Genomic DNA, 16773 nt, shown 5'->3' on the forward strand with positions numbered 1-16773 from the left:
GGGCGATGCCAGCGGGGCTCCGGTGCTGCAGTGCCGCGGGTGCCAGCGGCGCTGCGGCAGCCGGGGCGGGGAGGGTGGAAGGGGCCGGTACCGGGGGCGGCGGGGCCGGGCGGGGCGGGGCGGGCCCGGGGCGGCGCTGCCGGTGCCGCTGCCGGCGCTGCCGGTGCCGGTGCCGGTCCGGTCCGGCGGGCCCGGGGCCGCGTGCGGGCGGGGCGGGGGCGGCGCTGCCGGCCCGGCCCGGGGCGGGGGGGCCGGACGGGACGGTGACGGTCCCCGGCGCGGCGGGCCCGGCGCGGCCGCTGGCGGAGCATGAGGGAGCCATGAGCCCGCTGCGGGGGTGGCTGCTGGCCGCGCTGCTCTCGCTCGCCCCGCGGGCAGGTAGGTCCGGACCCGCTCCCGCTCCGCCATTGCCCCGGTACCGGCTCCGGTACCGGCCGCGCATCGCTCCCGCCGCGCTCCCGGCCCCGCATCGCCCCGCTCCGCTCCCGGCCCCGCCGCCGCCGCTGCGGCTTTTTCGCTGCATCGACACATTTTTCCGCAGCGCCGCCCCGCAGAGCCCCGGGAGGGGCCGGGCCCGCGATCCCCCCGCACCTGCCCGGCCCCGGCCCCGCAGCCCCGGCTCCGCACCTGCCCCGGCCCCGCAGCGGCCCCGCAGCCCCGCGTTCCCCCCCCGGCCCCGGCCCCGCGCCCTCCACCGCGCTGTCCCCGCAGCGGCCCCGCCGCGCTCCCTCTCCGGAGGTGGCCGCATCGCAGCCCCCCGTGTCCCCTCCGGGATGCGTCCCCATCTCGCATCCCCCGTTCCCTGCATGCCCCATAGATGTCCTCGGAGCAGCCCTCCACGTCCCCTTGGGATGTGTCCCCATAGCGGCCACGCACCGTGTCCCTGGCTGTCACCTCCAAAGGTGTCCCTGCACCATTCCTGCTGTCCCCTCCTTGTCCTCTCTAGGGGGATGTCCCCATACCAGTCTTCCATCTCCCATTCGGTGGGCCCATCCCGGCCCTCTCTGTCCCCTGGGTGTCCCCTCTGAGATGTGTCCTCATTCCAGCCCCCTCTTTTCCCTGCATGCTCTCTCCAGGATATGCTGATCCCACCCCAACCTTTCCTCCAGGTGTGCTGACATTTCTGAGCCCCCTCTCCCCTGCATGCCCCCTTCCGGGATGCATCACTTTATCAGCCACCCACGTCCCCTGTGTGTCCCCTTCAGGACATGCCACTGGATCTGAGACCTCCTGAGCTTCCCCACCCCGCTGTGCTCCCCTCCTGGTCACCCCCATGCCCTGGGCACCCCTCCCAGCCCGTGCTGCCTGGCTGTCCCCTCCTGGGCACACCTGGATGTTCCCCAGCTGTGCATCCTGGGACAATCCCTGTACCCATCCTCCATGTTCCCTGGCCATCCCATCCAGGACACGAGTGTCCCCTTCTTGGGCCACCTCCTGAGCACCTTCACCAGCTCTGTCCCCTCATGCTCCCACCCCTGCGTGTTCCCATCTCTCTGTCCCTCCTCATCCCCTTGTCCCCAGGCCCCTGTGTCTCTGTCCCTCCGTGTCCCCCAGCCCTCCCGGGGTGGCCGTGACCCCGTCCCTGTCCCTGTCCCGCAGGTCCTGCCTCGCAGGCCGGAGCGCTGCCGCGGAGGCTCCCGCGGGCCGCATGGCAGGAAGGGCGGGTGCTCTCCCAAATCACCCACCCCAGCCGGCTGGTGGGGCAGAGCTCGGGAGGAGAAGTCCCAAAGCATCAGTTGGACACCAGGGTCAGGCATGAGCCCGGAGGAGGAGGAGGAGGAGGAGGAGGAGGACCCGTAAGTGAACGAGAGCCCCCAACCCGCTCCCTTTTCAGGGTCCCTGGCAGGAGGTGGCACCTCCAGGTCCCCAGGCAGCGCCGTCGCTGGCCCAGGCACACCCCAGCGTGTACCAGCACCCCGAACCAGAGCCCTGATCTCCCCAGGGACCGTCGCGCTGCCGTGCTCCCCGTGGGGACACGGACTTGTGCCGCAAAATCCCATTAAATCTGGGAACGGGCGGCGCGCGGGTGTTGGGAGAGACGAAGCCAGGAACAGACTCGTGGGTCCGGCAAGGACGGGCTCAGGCCCCCAGATCCCAGCCGGTGCCGCTCCCCAGCGCAGCCCAGGCTCGGGCAGTGCCCCCCACCCATCCCCGCGTTTCGGGATTTGTTTCGGGGAGCAGCACACGCGCCCCATCCGGCCCGGGGGAGTTGCGGTGCTGGCAGCCGCGGAGGCCGGCGCCTATCGATCCCCGTGCGCGCCGGAGAAAGGCGAGAGGAGGAGCTGCTCTGGCCGCAGGGGTGATTTACACCGGGCTGGAGTGAAACCTCCGGGAAGCGCCGGCAGCCGCCGCGCTGGCGAGGGGCCAGGGCCGTGTTAACCCGGGGTGTCCCGGCGGGAGGAGCTCGGGGCTGGCTCCGGTGTCAGAGCCCTCTCCGGCAGTGCTGCCGGACCCCCGGGATGCGAACGGGGCCCGGGACATCCCTTCCCTGTGATGACAGACAGCTCCTCGTCCCGAGCTGCGCCGGCTTCCCAGCAAGGGCACGGGGCACGCCGCGATGAGTTTGGCTTTTCTGCCGTTTCCCCGGTGCGCGCCGAGTTTGCCGGGTGCGAGGCCGCGCTGCAGCGCTCGGCTCCCGCTGCCGGCGGCAGGAATCGGGAATTAGGAATTGGGAATTAGGTCAGGAGCGGCGGCGCCGCAGGGCGGGAGGAGCGGCGGCTCCGCTGCCGCGGCCGGGCTGGGCCCAGAGCAGGGGGGACCCTCCGGCACCCCCAACACGGCAACCGGGACGCAGGTGCCATCCCAGGGCTCCAGGGGTGATGGGTTTAAACAAAAAAAAAAAAAAAAAAAAAAAAAAAAAGCATCTTCACAGGCTGCGTATTTGGGTTGGGGTTTTAATGATTATTTGAGTTATGATTTTTTTTGGGGTTGACTGCTCTGCCCCCTGCAGGGGCTGCACCTGGCACAGGTGAGCTTCATGGTGCGTGCCTTCGGCTCAGCCTTCACCCTCGATCTCCGGCTGAACCAGTGAGTGACCCGGGGCTCCTGGCAGGGGAGCCGGCACCAACCAGGGAACCAGGGGGCTGCTGCTGCTGCCCCCCCGGGCGGAGGGGAGGAGCTGGGGGTGCCCGGGGAGGGGGGAGCTGTGCTGAGCCATCCCAGCAGTGCGGGTGGAGCAGAGGGGACAGGGACCCCAAACCGGGGGGGTCCCGGGCTGGGGTGGTTCCTTGTGTGTGGGTGGTGGGTGGTCTCCCATACCGGCGCGGTGCCCTGCACGTGGATCGCTGCTGTCGTCTCCCTCTTCCTCCTCTCCTTCCTCTTCCTCCCCACCCCACGGCCTCTTACCCCCCACCCTCTCCCGGCAGCCACCTCCTCGCCTCCCACTACGTGGAGCGGCACCTCGGCGCGGGCAGCAACGGCAGCCACAGCACGGTAAGATGTGTGCCCCGCCGTGCCAAACCGTGCCGTGCCAAACCACGCCGTGCCAAACCACGCCGTGCCAAACCACGCTGTGCTGTGCTGTGTTGTGCCAAACTACACCATGCTGTGTAAAATGTGCTGTGCCAGTGCAGGGGTTGTGGTGGCCAATTCATAAATCCCACAAAAGCCCAGGAATGGTCCCCAGCGGCTCATTATCCCCCCACCCACCCCTGAGTGCCCCTGGGTGCCCCTGGGTGCCCAGCCCTGCCTGGCAGGGTGCTGCCACGGTGCTGGGGGATGCTTCTCGAGCAGGGCATCCTGAGGGTGCCTGGCCCTGAACCCCAGAGCCCTGAGCCCGGTGTGGGGCAGGACGGCACCCCCGAGGCTCAGCGCCGTCCCCGCTCCGCAGGGCGCAGGGGAGCACTGCTACTACCAGGGCCGGATCCGGGGGCAGCCCCGCTCCTTCGCCGCCCTCTCCAGCTGCCAGGGCCTGCGGTGAGTATCCCCCGGGCCGGCAGGGGGGCCGGGGCTGCACCCCTCTGCACCCCGACACGGCCGCCTCTGTTTGCAGCGGGGTCTTCTCGGACGGCCGAGCCACGTACCTGATCGAGCCCCAGGCGGGCGCCGAGCGCGGGCAGGTGAGCGCTGCCACCGCCCCAAGGTGGCTCTGCCTGTGGCTTGGGGACAGCCATGGGGACACGGGGACGTGGCAGTCCTCCTGTGGCACGCATGGCCGTGACACGCCTCTTCCCGCGGCAGGGTCTTCGACCGCACATCGTGCAGCGCATCCCCAGCTGCCCCCGACTGGGTGAGCGTCCTCACAAAGCTGTCCCCCCTGGCGGTCACCTCGGTGGCCCTGTGTCCTGCTGTGCCACCAGCTCTGTCCCTTCCCTTCAGGCTGCCTCTTCCCTGCGCTGAGCCAGCGTGTCCCGGCTGGGATTCCAAAGCTGCGGCGGCGGCGGCAGGTCAGTGGGGACAGCGGGGTGCGCAGGGGACAGAGGACACGGGCAGGGGACCGTGGCTGATCTCTGCTCGGTGGCTGAGGGTACAGCCCAGGCGCCTCCACCACGTCCAAGAAAAGGACCAGCTAGCGTGGCAGAGCTCGGAAATGCAAAAGGCTTAAGTCCTTTAACTCAGAGTTCAAACCCTCTCCGTAGCTTAACTCAGATCATCTCCCATGACTAACTACCCTCTCTTAACCAACCTCATCACAGCCCTCTCCTGTGCCCTCCCAATGTTAATTGCAGTAGCCTTCCTCACGCTCCTCCGTGGGTGTTTGCAGAGTGCTGTTCCTGCCGGGAACGCTGATGGGGCCGCATCCCAACCTCCCCGTGGCTCTGCCCGCTCCCTGCATCCCAAACATCCCCGGAGGGCTCGGGAGCTCCATCCCGGCTCAGCCGCGGGTTCCCCCTGCAGGTCCGCCGAGCCCAGCACACGGTGCACAGCGAGACCAAGTACATCGAGCTGGCCGTGGTGAACGACCATGAGCTGGTGAGCGGGGGCGTTCCGGGGCTGCCGGGGGCGGTGAGGGGTCGGCCTGGCCCCCCTCCCAACCCCACCTGGCCCTGCTGTGCCCCCAGTTCCTGCAGCTCCGCAGGTCCGTAGTTCTCACCAGCAACTTCGCCAAGTCCGTGGTCAACCTGGCTGACATGGTGAGGGGGGACTCAGGGAGGAATTTGTCCCTGGGGGGGTTGTCCCTGGGAGGATAATCCCCGGCATCTGAAGGATTTGTCCCTTGGGGGCTTCATTACCCTTCATTCCCAAGGGATTTATCCCCAGTGGGCAGTTCCTGGGTTTATCCCCACCCTGGTGGGTTTGTCCCTGCTGGGGTTATCCCTGAGGGGACTGTTCCCAGCAGCTGGTGGATCTGTTCCCAGGGAGTTTTTCCCTAATTCCTGCTGGTTTATCCCGGGGTTTGGTCCTCAGCACCTGCTGGGTTGGTCCCTTGAGATTTTGGCCCCAGGGAATTTGTCCCGCTGTTGTTTTTCCTTTGGCACCTGCTGGGTTTGTCCCTGGGGAATTGTCCCTGGTGACGGATGTGTGTGCCCAGCTCCTGGAGTTGTCCACACGGGTTTGTCCCTGGGAGGGGTGGCGTCCCCCGCACCGTCCCTTTGTCCCCACAGATCTACAAGGAGCAGCTCAACACCCGCATCGTGCTGGTGGCCATGGAAACGTGGGCGGCCGAGGACCGGATCCGCGTGGGAAAAGACTCCCTGGAGACCCTGAACGAGTTTGTGAAGTACCGGCGGGAGGGGCTGGCAGAGCACAGCGACGCCGTCCACCTCTTCTCGTGAGCGCTGCGCCCACGCGTCCCCCCCGGGGCCGGGGACAGCGTCCCCCGTCCCCACCATCCTCTTCCTCGCAGGGGTCGGACGTTTCAGAGCAGCCGCAGCGGCACCGCCTTTGTCGGGGGCATCTGCTCCGCTGCCCGCGCCTGCGGCGTCAACGAGGTGGGTGCGGTGGGACCCCCCCGAGGGGCGCTGGGGACAGGGACGGGGTCCCCGAGGTGACACCGCGTCCCTCCCGAGCAGTACGGGAACGTGGCTTCCATGGCGGTGACGCTGGCACAGACCCTGGGGCAGAACGTGGGCATGATGTGGAACAAGCACCGCACGGCCGCAGGTACCGCGGGGACAGTGGCGACAATGGGGACACGCCACGGTGCCACCGGGCTGGCAGCGGGACATTGTGCAGCCTCAGCCCTCTCCTCTCCTCGCAGGGGACTGTCGCTGTCCGGACCCCTGGCTGGGCTGTATCATGGAGGACACAGGGTGGGTGCCCGCTCGGGGTGGCGCTGCCACATCCCTGCCACATCTGTCACATCCCTGCCACATCTCTGCCACATCCTCTGCCACATCCCTGCCACATCCCAGCCACATCTGCCACATCCCTGCCACATCTGCCACATCTGCCACATCCCTGCCACATCCCTGCCACATCTGTCACATCTCTGCCACATCTGTCACATCCGTGCCACATCCTCTGCCACATCCCCTGCCACATCCCTGCCACATCCCAGCCACATCTGCCACATCCCTGCCACATCTGTCACAGCCCAGCCACATCTGCCACATCCCTGTCACATCCGTGCCACATCTGTCACATCCGTGCCACATCTCTGCCACATCTCTGCCACATGCCCTGCCACATCCGTGCCCCATCCTCTGCTACATCCCTGTCACATCTCTGCCACATCCCTGTCACATCCGTGCCACATCCCTGCCATACCTCGTGTCACCGCTGTCGAGCTCCTGCCCGGGTTGTTGTGTCCGGCAGTGCCCCCGGGCAGGGTGTGGCGGTGTGACAGTGACAGTGACAGTGACAACGACAGTGACAATGACCCCACCCCTTAGGTATTACCTCCCTCGGAAGTTCTCCCGCTGCAGCATCGATGAGTACAACCAGTTCCTGCAGGACGGCGGCGGCAGCTGCCTCTTCAACAAACCCCTGAAGGTAAAGCGGCCCTCCCGGCCCCTCTGGGGGTCACAGCGGGGACCGATGCTCTGGGGGCGCCTCCCGGGGTCCCTCGAGGTGTCCCCAGCCCCAGCTGAACTCGCGGAGCGGGGGAGCCTCGTGCCTGGCAGCAGTTTGGGGGTGCTGCCATTCCCGGGGATGTGATGCCCTTTGGGGGGCTCACGGCAGGGGATGGCTCGGGGTCCCCAGCAGCTCCCGTGTGTGTGTGTGTGTGTCCTGTCCTGTCCCCCCTCGGTGCCGGCAGCTCCTGGATCCCCCGGAGTGCGGCAATGGCTTCGTGGAGGCGGGCGAGGAGTGCGACTGCGGCTCGCTGGCGGTGAGCGGGGCCAGGGGCTGCTCCCCCCGCCCGGGAGGGCCGCAGGGCTGCCCAGGGGCTGATTCCAGCCGCTGTCCCGGCAGGAGTGCGCGAGGAGCGGTGGAAGCTGCTGCAAGAAATGCACCCTGACCCACGACGCCATGTGCAGCGATGGGCTCTGCTGCAAGGGCTGCAAGGTGAGGGCATGGGGGCACCCGGGGGGCTCGGGGGGGGCAGGATCCGGATGTGGATCCGCTGGGGTCCCGTCCCTTCCTGCTGAGCGGGGTTTGTGCCCCGGGCAGTACGAGCCACGTGGAGTGTCCTGCCGGGAGGCTGTGAACGAGTGTGACATCCCTGAGACCTGCACCGGGGACTCCAGCCAGGTCAGTGGGGCCAGGGGACACCGTGGGACACGTTGTGAGGCCTTGTGGCATCACCCAACCTCTTCTCCATGTCCCCACAGTGTCCCCCCAACCTCCACAAGCTGGATGGGTACTTCTGTGAGAACGAGCAGGTGAGTTCAGCCCAGGGCTGGGCTGAGCACATCCCCACAGGCTCCTTGTGCATGTTAAAAGTGCATTTGGGACTGTCCAAGGCTTGGAGCAGCCTGGCCTGGTGGGAGCTGTCCCTGCCATGGCAGGGGATGGAACTGGATGGGCTTTAAGGTCCCTTCCAACCCAAACCAGTTTGTGACTTTTTGTCAGCAATCGCAGCCACAGCTGAGCCATGCACACACACCTGGGTGTGGGTTTGGGGGTTTTGGGGGTCCTGAGCCCCTGGGTGTGGGTTTGGGGGTCCTGCTGTCCCCTGGCTGTGTACACATCTGGCTTTTGATCCCTACACCACACGAGCTGGGGCAGTGCTCCTGGGACCAGGCATGGGGGGATGTGTGTGGGGGCTCATTGTCCCTGCAGGGCACATGGGTGAGCCCCTCTGCAGCCTTGACACCTCTCCCCAGTCCCCTGACCCCTGTCCAGCCCCTGATCCTCCTCCAGGACCCCTGATTGCTGTCCTGTCCCCTGAGCCCCTTCCAGGACCCCTGATTGCTCTCCAACCCCTGAGCCCTCTCCAGCCCCTGAACCTCCTCCAGGACCCCTGACCCCTCTCCACCCCCTAAACCTCCCCCAGCCCTGACCCCTCTCCAACCCCTGAGCCCCTTCCAGTCCCCCGATCCCTCTCCAGCCCCTGAGTCCCCTCCAGGACCCCTGACCCCTCTCCTGTCCCCTGAGACCCCTCCAGGACCCCTGACCCCTCTCCTGTCCCCTGAGTCTCCCCGAACCCTGACCCCTCTCCAGCCCCTGAGCCCCTTCTAGTTCCCTGATCCCTCTCCAGCCTCTGAGTTCCCCCAGCCCTGACCCCTCTCCAGCCCCTAAACCTCCTCCAGCCCTGACTGCTCTTCTGTCCCCTGAGTCTCCCCCGCCCTGTCCCCTCTCCAGCCCCGAATCTCCCCCACCCTGACCCTGTCCCCTCCCCGCAGGGCCGATGCTACGGCGGGCGCTGCAAGACCCGGGACCGTCAGTGCAACGCGCTCTGGGGCCGCAGTGAGTGCGGGCAGGGCCGGGAGGGGACGCGGGGGTGACGAGCGGGTGACACTCGCTCCTCTCTGCCAGGCTCGGCCGAGCGCTTCTGCTACGAGAAGCTGAACGTGGAGGGGACGGAGCGGGGGAACTGCGGCCGCGAGGGGCTGGGCTGGCTGCAGTGCAACAAGCAGTGAGTGTCCCCTGTCCCCTCACACCGCCCCTCCCGCTGCCACCTGCCCGCCCTGGTTATTGGAATACAATCCCAATATTGCCTGATGGAACGTGCCTGGGCTTGTCTGGCCCTTGCTGCTTGGCCAAGGGCGGCAGCTGTGGTGGTTTCACCTCAGAGACACCTTTGGCTGGCTGGATGCTGCAGCTGGCACTTGGGACAAGTCCAGGCCTGCAGGAGCTCAGGTTTACCTCTGGAGGAAAGGCTTTAGGCGATGGGGAAGGAAAAGGGAGATGGGTCCTGCTGGAGGGTTTCGATCCAGAGCTTTATTCCTGGCACACAGGCCTCTGAATGCAGCAACAGCTCCAACAGAACGGCCAAACCGCGTGGTTGCTGTGTCTTTTAACACAGGGAGACGGGGGAGGGAAGGGGTAGGGATCCCACCAACCAGGTAAAGGAGGGGAAGTCTCAAGGGACAAATGACACCTGAATAGCCCAATGTCCCCAGGGCTGAGAGGCATCTTTTAAACTCTGCCAATCACACGATGCCCTTGCTGCCATACCGAGACTGATGGACAGCTCTCAGCAGGAGGCAAGGGAGGGGAAGGGAGAGGGTATTGGCACACCTGGGAGAAGAGCTGGGATAGCTGAAACAGGCAATTACATCACACTGCAACACCTGTGACACCACGCTGTCCCCCTTGAAGGGATGTCCTGTGCGGCTTCCTCCTGTGCGCCAACATCTCGGGCTCGCCGCGGCTGGGGGAGCTCAGCGGGGAGATCGCCACCACCACCTTCTACCACCAGAACCGCTACGTGGACTGCAGGTACCGGCAGCGCTGGCACCGGCACCGCCCGCGGCCCCTCGGGGCGCCGGTGTCACCCGGTGTCACCCGGTGTCACCCGGGGCTGTCCTGCCACAGGGGCGGCCACGTGCAGCTGGTGGATGGCTCGGACCTGAGCTACGTGGAGGACGGGACGCCCTGCGGGCCCGGAATGCTCTGTCTCGACCGCAAATGCCTTCCAGCCACCGCCTTTAACTTCAGCTCCTGCCCCGGCAGCTGGGACGGGAAGATCTGCTTCGATCACGGGGTGAGGGGCGTGCTGGGGACAGGGGGACACCCTGGGGGTGGCACAGTCTGTCCTTACAAATGGGATTCATGATGGTTCATGGAGCAATGTCAGGGTGCAAAAACCGACACGGCACAAGGGGGTTTGCAGTGATAATCAAAACAAATACACCTTGATTGAATGACCAGAGCAAAATGCGATAGAGGGATTAAGGGAGAGAATAAGATAGAGAAGAAGAGAGAAAAGAGAGAGAGAGAGGGGGATATAGCTACCAAACGTAGCAATATCCTCACCCTCATGTGGGGATAGTTTTTCTGAGTCGGGGTTTATTTGGGCGAGTGAAAAGTTTAGTGCAGTCAGGAGGATACTTAGGGTTAGTATGAATAAGATTATGTTTATTATTCTTCTCTGGATTTAAACCAGATTCTAAGGATTGGAAGTCAATTGTAATTAATATTCTAGAAGAGGAAGATCCTCATCAGTAGATAGAAATGTAGAGGAATAGACCTTTGGTCCAGTCCAGTCAAGGATCCGCCTGTTATGTCAGGGAGATCTCAAAATCTCCAGCTAACTCAGAGGTTTTTATTATGATAACTCTATTGCAAATTGCTGTGGGCGGGGGGGGGGGGGGGGAAACAGATACAATAAGGAATAGATGTAACAGGTAGTCCATGTTCTCAGCAGTAAACCAGAGCCATTGTGTTCTTGGTCCAGTGGTCACAACCTGCAGGCAAACATCTCAATTTGGTCAGCTTTGGTCCCCCACACACCTGCCCCGGGCTGGGGGGTTCAGTCCCAGTCCTTGGGAGGAGCAGAGGGGCCTTTTCACATGGGGGTTTCATGTCTCACTCCTTGGGAGAAGCAGAGGGGCCTTTTCACATGGGGGTTTCATGTCTCAGTCCTGGATGGAGAGGCTCCTTACATCTCAGTCTGTCTGTCACGGTGGTTGTAAAACAGGTGAGGGTCTTCTGTGGGAGACCACCCAGAACTCAGGAGAAGTCCAGCCAGGCCGAGAGGTGGGAGAGCTTCCAAGGCTGTTGTTGAAAAAAGGGCACAGTGCCCCCTTCTCTGGGCTCATACAGCAAACAACACCTGTGAAAACAATAACTTAGCACTGTGCTCTCAGGTCTCTGGGCCTTGCTGGCATGTGACTTTGTCCTTCAGAGCCAGAGATTTTAGACAGGGGGTTTTCTCTTCAGTGATCCCCAAATGAGGCAGATGAGGGAACATTCGGACAGACTCTGACAGGGGGTGGCACTGTCCTGTCACAGGTTTGCAGCAACGAGGGGAAGTGCATCTGCCGGGCGGAGTGGACGGGCAAGGACTGCAGCGTCTACGACCCCATCCCGGAGCCGAAGCCCACGGGGGAGACGGAGCGATACAAGGGTCCGTGTGCCCGCGGGGACAGGGCTCCCTGCTGTCCCCAGGCCACACAGGCTGTCCCGCTTTGTCCCCAGCCAGAGTGTCCCCCACCCGCCCTGGTGCCGCAGCTCAGCCGGGCAGGGCTGCGTTTGTCCCCTCTCCCAGGTGCCCACAGCTCTGGGCCATGCCTGGGGCTGTGTCCCCGTGTCCCCGCATCCTGTCCCCTCTGAGGTGGGTCCCTGTGCTGGGTTTGCCTCCCTCCCGGGTCCCCACAGCGCTGGGGCTGTGTCCTGGTGTCCCCATGTCCCCTCCCCACTGATCTGTTCCCTGTGGCTGGGTTTGTCCCTTTCCCGACTCCCCAGGGCTATGTCCCCATGTCCCCATGTCCCCATGTCCCCTTGCCACTGACGTGTGACCCTGTCCCCTCCTCCCTGTCCCGTCTGTCACAGGTCCCAGTGGCACCAATATCATTATCGGCTCCATCGCGGGGGCCGTGCTGGTGGCTGCCATCGTCCTAGGGGGGACAGGCTGGGGATTTAAGTAAGCAGCCACCGCATGGCTCGTCCCCTCTGCTGCTGCTGTCACCGGCCACGTCCCCTGCGCACAGCGTCACCGCCGGGACACTGCCAGTCCCCCCGCGGTGTGGCCTCGGCTCCCCTGGCCCTGCCTGGTCCCCTGGCCCTGCCTGGTCCCTTGTCCCATCCCCTGCCTGCCCCCAGCCCTGCCTGCCCTGCCTGCATGTGCCATCGGGGTGCCACTGTCACCCCGAGCCCGTGGCTGTGTCCCCAAGCATGGGGTGCTGGGTCGGGTCCCCCCGGGACACTGCTGCTGCCTGTGGGGGGACCGGGGACACCGGGGTGGGGACACAGCGGGGACACGGGGGTGGTGGCACTAACGCTGCTCTCCTCTCCCCCTGCCACCCCCCCAAGGAACATCCGCCGAGGAAGGTACGACCCGGCGCAGCAGGGAGTGTAACCGTGTCCCCCCCATCGTCCCGTCACCGTCCCTGTCACCGTCACCGTCACCGTCCGGCAGCCCGACGGCGTGGGAGCCTGTCTGTCCGTGTGCTGTGTGTCCGGCCGTGCTGTCTCCATCTCTGTGCCCCCTCGGCTGAAGGGGAGCAGCCCCCAGGGGAGGGGGCCTGACAGCATCCCCCCCCCCCGGTGCTGGCTCATTTCAGCTCAGTGTCCCCCCGTGTGTCCCTCCCGTGTCACAGCCCCCCACTAAACGCTCCCCACTTCTGTGTTGCAGGTCCGGGGGGGCCTGAGCGGGGCCGCTCTGCCCCACCCCCCCAGCGCCTCATTAACACCAATTAAACGGGGCGGCGCTGCCGAGGCTCCGGCCGAGGAGGAGAGCGCGGGGGGGGCACCCGGGAGCGCCCCCCGGCCCCCCCAGCACGGCCACGAATGTACGGGGACCCCCCGGCCCCCCCGGCAGGCGGCACGGGAGCCATGAATGTACCCGCGGGGCCAGGGGACCCCCGGCCACATCCCCACATCCCCCGGCCCTCCAGCAGCATCTTCCAGCTGGGCCCTGGCACCCCAAAAGGCAGGGCAGTGTCCCCAGGATGGGGCCAGGGTCCCCAGGACAATGCCAGTGTCCCCAGAATGGGGCCAGTGCCCCCAGGACAAGGCCAGTGTCCCCAGGATGGGGCCAGTGTCCCCAGGATGGGGCCAGTGCCCCCAGGATGAGGCCAGCATCCCCAGAATGGGGCCAGTGTCCCCAGGACAAGGTCAGCATCTCTAGCATGGGGCCAGTGCCCCCAGGACAAGGCCAGTGTCCCCAGGATGGGGCCAGTGTCCCCAGGACAAGGTCAGCATCCCCCGAATGGGGCCAGTGTCCCCAGAATGGGGCCAGTGTCCCCAGAATGGGGCCAGTGTCCCCAGGACCAGGCCAGTGCCCATCCCCAGTTCAGGCCTGGAGTTGTGCCCCCCCTGCCCAGTGCCCAGGCTGGGTCCCACGGGGTCCTGCACCCCAAATGTGCCTCCCCGCCCCCCAGAGCAGTTCAGCACCCCCACGTGGGGTTTGTCCCCTCAAATTGTCCCCCCATCCCCCAAGCCATGGGACTCTGAAGTCCCCAATGGTGGGACAGGCACCCAGGGGTGTCCCCCAAGGCTTCCCCCACTTCCCCAGCTCAGGCAGGTGAAACCCAAACTGGTGGCACTGGGGATGGGGGGGACAGAAGGGTACAGGTGAGCCCTGGCCTGGGGACACGGGGCAGCTTGCTGGGTGGCACTCGTCACCCCAGCCCCAGGACAGGCTGGTGGCACCCCAGGCTGGCTGTCCCCCACCCCCGTGGCAGGTCAGGGGGAGGCATCACACCCCCCATGGCACGTGGCACTTGTCACCCTGCATGGGGTGGCTCTGCAGGGCCACCCAAAGCACAGCACCACGGAGCACTGGGGGCCACACTGGTCCCTGTAACCACTGGTGACACTCAGCATGGAGGGGACATCCCCAATGACACTTGGTGACACAACCCAGTGTGTGTGGGGACGCTCCTGGGGACACCCAGCACGGGGACAATGGGGGATGATACCCGCTGTCCACAGCAGTGTGGGGTGTCCCCTCTGTGTCCCCTCCCTGCCCACCACCAGGTCCCTTTGCCATGGAGAGTGACCAAAGGTGTCCCCAAGCCCAGCCATGGCCGTGTGGTGGCACCCAGGCTGGTGTGACACCCACTGGACACCCACGGGTGCTGTGGCTGTGGTGGCACCCCAGGGGACAGGGTGGCAGGTGACAGCAGGACGGGGGGGCTGGACATCCCCTGGCTGGGATCTTGTCTGGGCTGGGCCACCTGGGGGCCTGGGACCACGGTGGGCATCAGGGTCTGGGATCAACCCCCATCTCTATCACTGTCACCAGAGTGTCCCCACAGCTGCCACAGCCACAGCCCCGGGGCGCTCCCTGCGGCCAGGGGACACCCCCGGTTCAGAGCAAGAAGCCACCGTTGTCACTGGGTTTGGGGACATAAATATATATATATACATATATATATATATAAATATAAATACTGGGATTTTTCTTAATGATTTTAACGCTCTCAGGGTGGCGGGGGAAGGGCAGGGGGGGCACCCGGTGCTTCCAGAGCCAAGAGAGCGAAGCCCCCCCCGGCCCCCGCTGCTGCCACGGGCCCGGCCCGGCCCCGGCGCCGCCGCCACCCCCGCACCGCCCGCTCCGTCCCCGGCCCCGAGCCCCGCTTTGCACGCGCTGGGAGCCGCCACCGGAGCCGCCGGAGCCGCTCGGCCCTGGCTCCGGCCTCGGCCAACTCCTGCAATGTCGCAGAATTTATTTACAATAAAGATTTGGAAAAGGATGGGGCTGTGCTGCTCACCCGAGTGGGGAGGGGGGGACGCGGCCAGGGGGGCGGGAGAGTGCCCAGATTTCATCCGTGAGGATGCTGCGGTCCTTGGGTCCCTCCAGCTCATCCCAGTCATGTCCCCAGTGTCCCACATTCCAGCCTGGCCTGTCCCCCACCATTGCCACGCTGAGTCAGGAGCGTGGAGCGTGTAAACTCGACTTAGCCATAGCAAATGTGGGGTTGGTAAATCCTGTGCCAGCCCCCACGGTCATACAGGAACCCAAATTAACTTTATAACGGCCTAAAGAGTGGTCACAGGTTATCCAAGTATCCTCCCGGCATGGAGGAGATGGCACATGGTGAGTGTCACCCAGCTCCCTCCTTCCCGCCTGGCTGGGGACCCTGTCCCACCGTGGGGACACGTGGCTGCTCCTCGTCCCAGCACAGGGATGCTCAGAACCTGTGCAAGGACACGGATCCATCTGTCCCACCATGGGGACACGTGGCTGCTCCTCGTCCCAGCACAGGGATGCTCAGAACCTGTGCAAGGACACGGATCCATCTGTCCCAACACAGGGACACTGCTCCATTGCTGTCCCAGCATGGGGACACTGCTCCATCCCTGTCTCAGCACAGGGACACTGCTGCACCCCTGTCCCACCAAGGGGACATTTCTCCATCTGTCTGAGCATGGGGACACTGCCACTCCTGTCCCAGCGTAAGGACACTGCTCCATCCATCCCAGCATGGGGACACTGCTCCATCCCTGTCCCAGCTTGGGGACACGGCTCCATCCCAGGAACAGCACCGTCAGCTGAGCGAGCACCCTGCAGGTCCTGGCAGGAGGGGATTGGGGACAGGTCCCCAGCCCCCAGAGGGACCCACGGGGACGGAGCACGGAACCAGCCCGGGGCAGCGCGGTCACCGGCACGGCCAGGCTCGGGCACACCGGGCTGAACTCTCCCTTCACACCGGGCTGATCTCTCCGAGCACACCGGGCTGATCTCTGAGCACACCGGGCTGATCTCTCCGTGCACACCGGGCTGATCTCCCCTCACACCGGGCTGATCTCTCCCGGTACCGGGCTGATCTCTCCGAGCACACCGGGCTGATTTCCGTGCACACCGGGCTGATCTCCCCTCACACCGGGCTGATCTCCGGGCACACCGGGCTGATCTCTCCCCGTCACTCCGCTCTCCTCGCACTCCGACCAGGAGAGGGCTCTCCCAGCACGGCCCAGGGACGCGCAGGAGCCGCTCCAGGTCCCCAGGACGCTGCAGGGACACGCGTGTCCCCGCGGTGCCATCCCCGCACATCCCTGCTCGGGGTCCTGCGCTGCTCAGAGGGCACCACACGAGCGTCTCTGCCCGCCGGGCACAAGGGGCAGCATTCAGGACAATTCCTGCTGTGCCACCTCCTCCGGAGCCCCCAGAGTGGGGCTGGCGGTGCCCTCTCCCTGCGGGTCCCTCGGTGTCCCCGGTGGTGGCAGGAGAACGCACCGGGCCCAGCTTCTGGCGGGGATGAGCTGAGCTCCAGGGCTGCTGGGGGTGCCCGAGCATCTCTGGGTGCTCCTGGGGGTGCCCGAGCATTTGTGGTGCTTCTGGGCGTGCCTGAGCATCTCTGGGTGCTGGGGGTGCTGGCGGTCTGAGCCCCTCGGGGGCTGGGGGTATCTGAGCATCTCTGGGTGCTGCTGGGGGTATCTGAGCCCTTCGGGTGATGCTGGGGGTACCTGAGCATCTCTGGGTGCTGCTGGGGGTATCTGAGCCCCTCGGGGGCTGGGGGTGCCTGAGCCCCTCGGGTGATGCTGGGGCTGCCTGAGCATCTCTGGGTGCTGGGGGTGCCTGAGCATCTCTGGATGCTGCTGGGGGTATCTGAGCCCCTCGGGGGCTGGGAGTGTCTGAGCCCCTCGGGTGATGCTGGGGCTGTCTGAGCATCTCTGGGTGCTGGGGGTATCTGAGCATCTCTGGGTGCTGCTCCCTCCGGAGGACACCCAGCCCCGGGCAGGGGCCTCTCTCTGGCTCCTGCCCACCTTATTAAAGCCATCACCCTCAGCCTCTTCCTCTGCCCTTGTGGCAGGACAGGGTGAGGTGTCACCCTCTGGTGACAGTGACCAGGGGGTGAGGGGGGTCTGCACCAGGACCTGCTGAGCCCTGTGTCCCTC

General features: G+C 65.5%; 1 protein-coding gene across 1 annotated transcript; it reads left to right on the forward strand.

Annotated features, from left to right (window-relative positions):
- The first annotated feature begins 134 nt into the window (after window positions 1-134).
- ADAM11 (ADAM metallopeptidase domain 11) lies at window positions 135-12555 on the forward strand. The gene is made up of 26 exons (XM_054649376.2): window positions 135-378; window positions 1600-1796; window positions 2951-3027; window positions 3366-3432; window positions 3830-3915; window positions 3992-4058; window positions 4180-4228; window positions 4318-4385; window positions 4837-4911; window positions 5001-5072; window positions 5544-5710; window positions 5786-5870; window positions 5952-6042; window positions 6140-6191; window positions 6774-6873; window positions 7139-7210; window positions 7294-7386; window positions 7492-7572; window positions 7653-7703; window positions 8667-8730; window positions 8800-8899; window positions 9586-9705; window positions 9802-9970; window positions 11221-11335; window positions 11761-11851; window positions 12241-12555. The coding sequence occupies exons 1-26, from the start codon at window positions 321-323 to the stop codon at window positions 12284-12286; spliced, it is 2313 nt and encodes a 770-aa protein (XP_054505351.2). The 5' UTR covers window positions 135-320; the 3' UTR covers window positions 12287-12555.
- Window positions 12556-16773: the final 4218 nt, after the last annotated feature.

Source organism: Agelaius phoeniceus, chromosome 26 (genome assembly GCF_051311805.1).
Source record: "Agelaius phoeniceus isolate bAgePho1 chromosome 26, bAgePho1.hap1, whole genome shotgun sequence".
Taxonomy (NCBI): domain Eukaryota; kingdom Metazoa; phylum Chordata; class Aves; order Passeriformes; family Icteridae; genus Agelaius; species Agelaius phoeniceus.

Coding starts and splice junctions, on each gene's coding strand:
- ADAM11 (XM_054649376.2), top strand. CDS start 321: ATGAGCCCGCTGCGGGGGTGGCTGCTGGCCGCGCTGCTCTCGCTCGCC. Junction 4,386..4,836: donor AGCTGCGGCGGCGGCGGCAG/GTCAGTGGGGAC, acceptor TTCCCCCTGCAG/GTCCGCCGAGCCCAGCACAC. Junction 5,871..5,951: donor GCGCCTGCGGCGTCAACGAG/GTGGGTGCGGTG, acceptor CCTCCCGAGCAG/TACGGGAACGTGGCTTCCAT.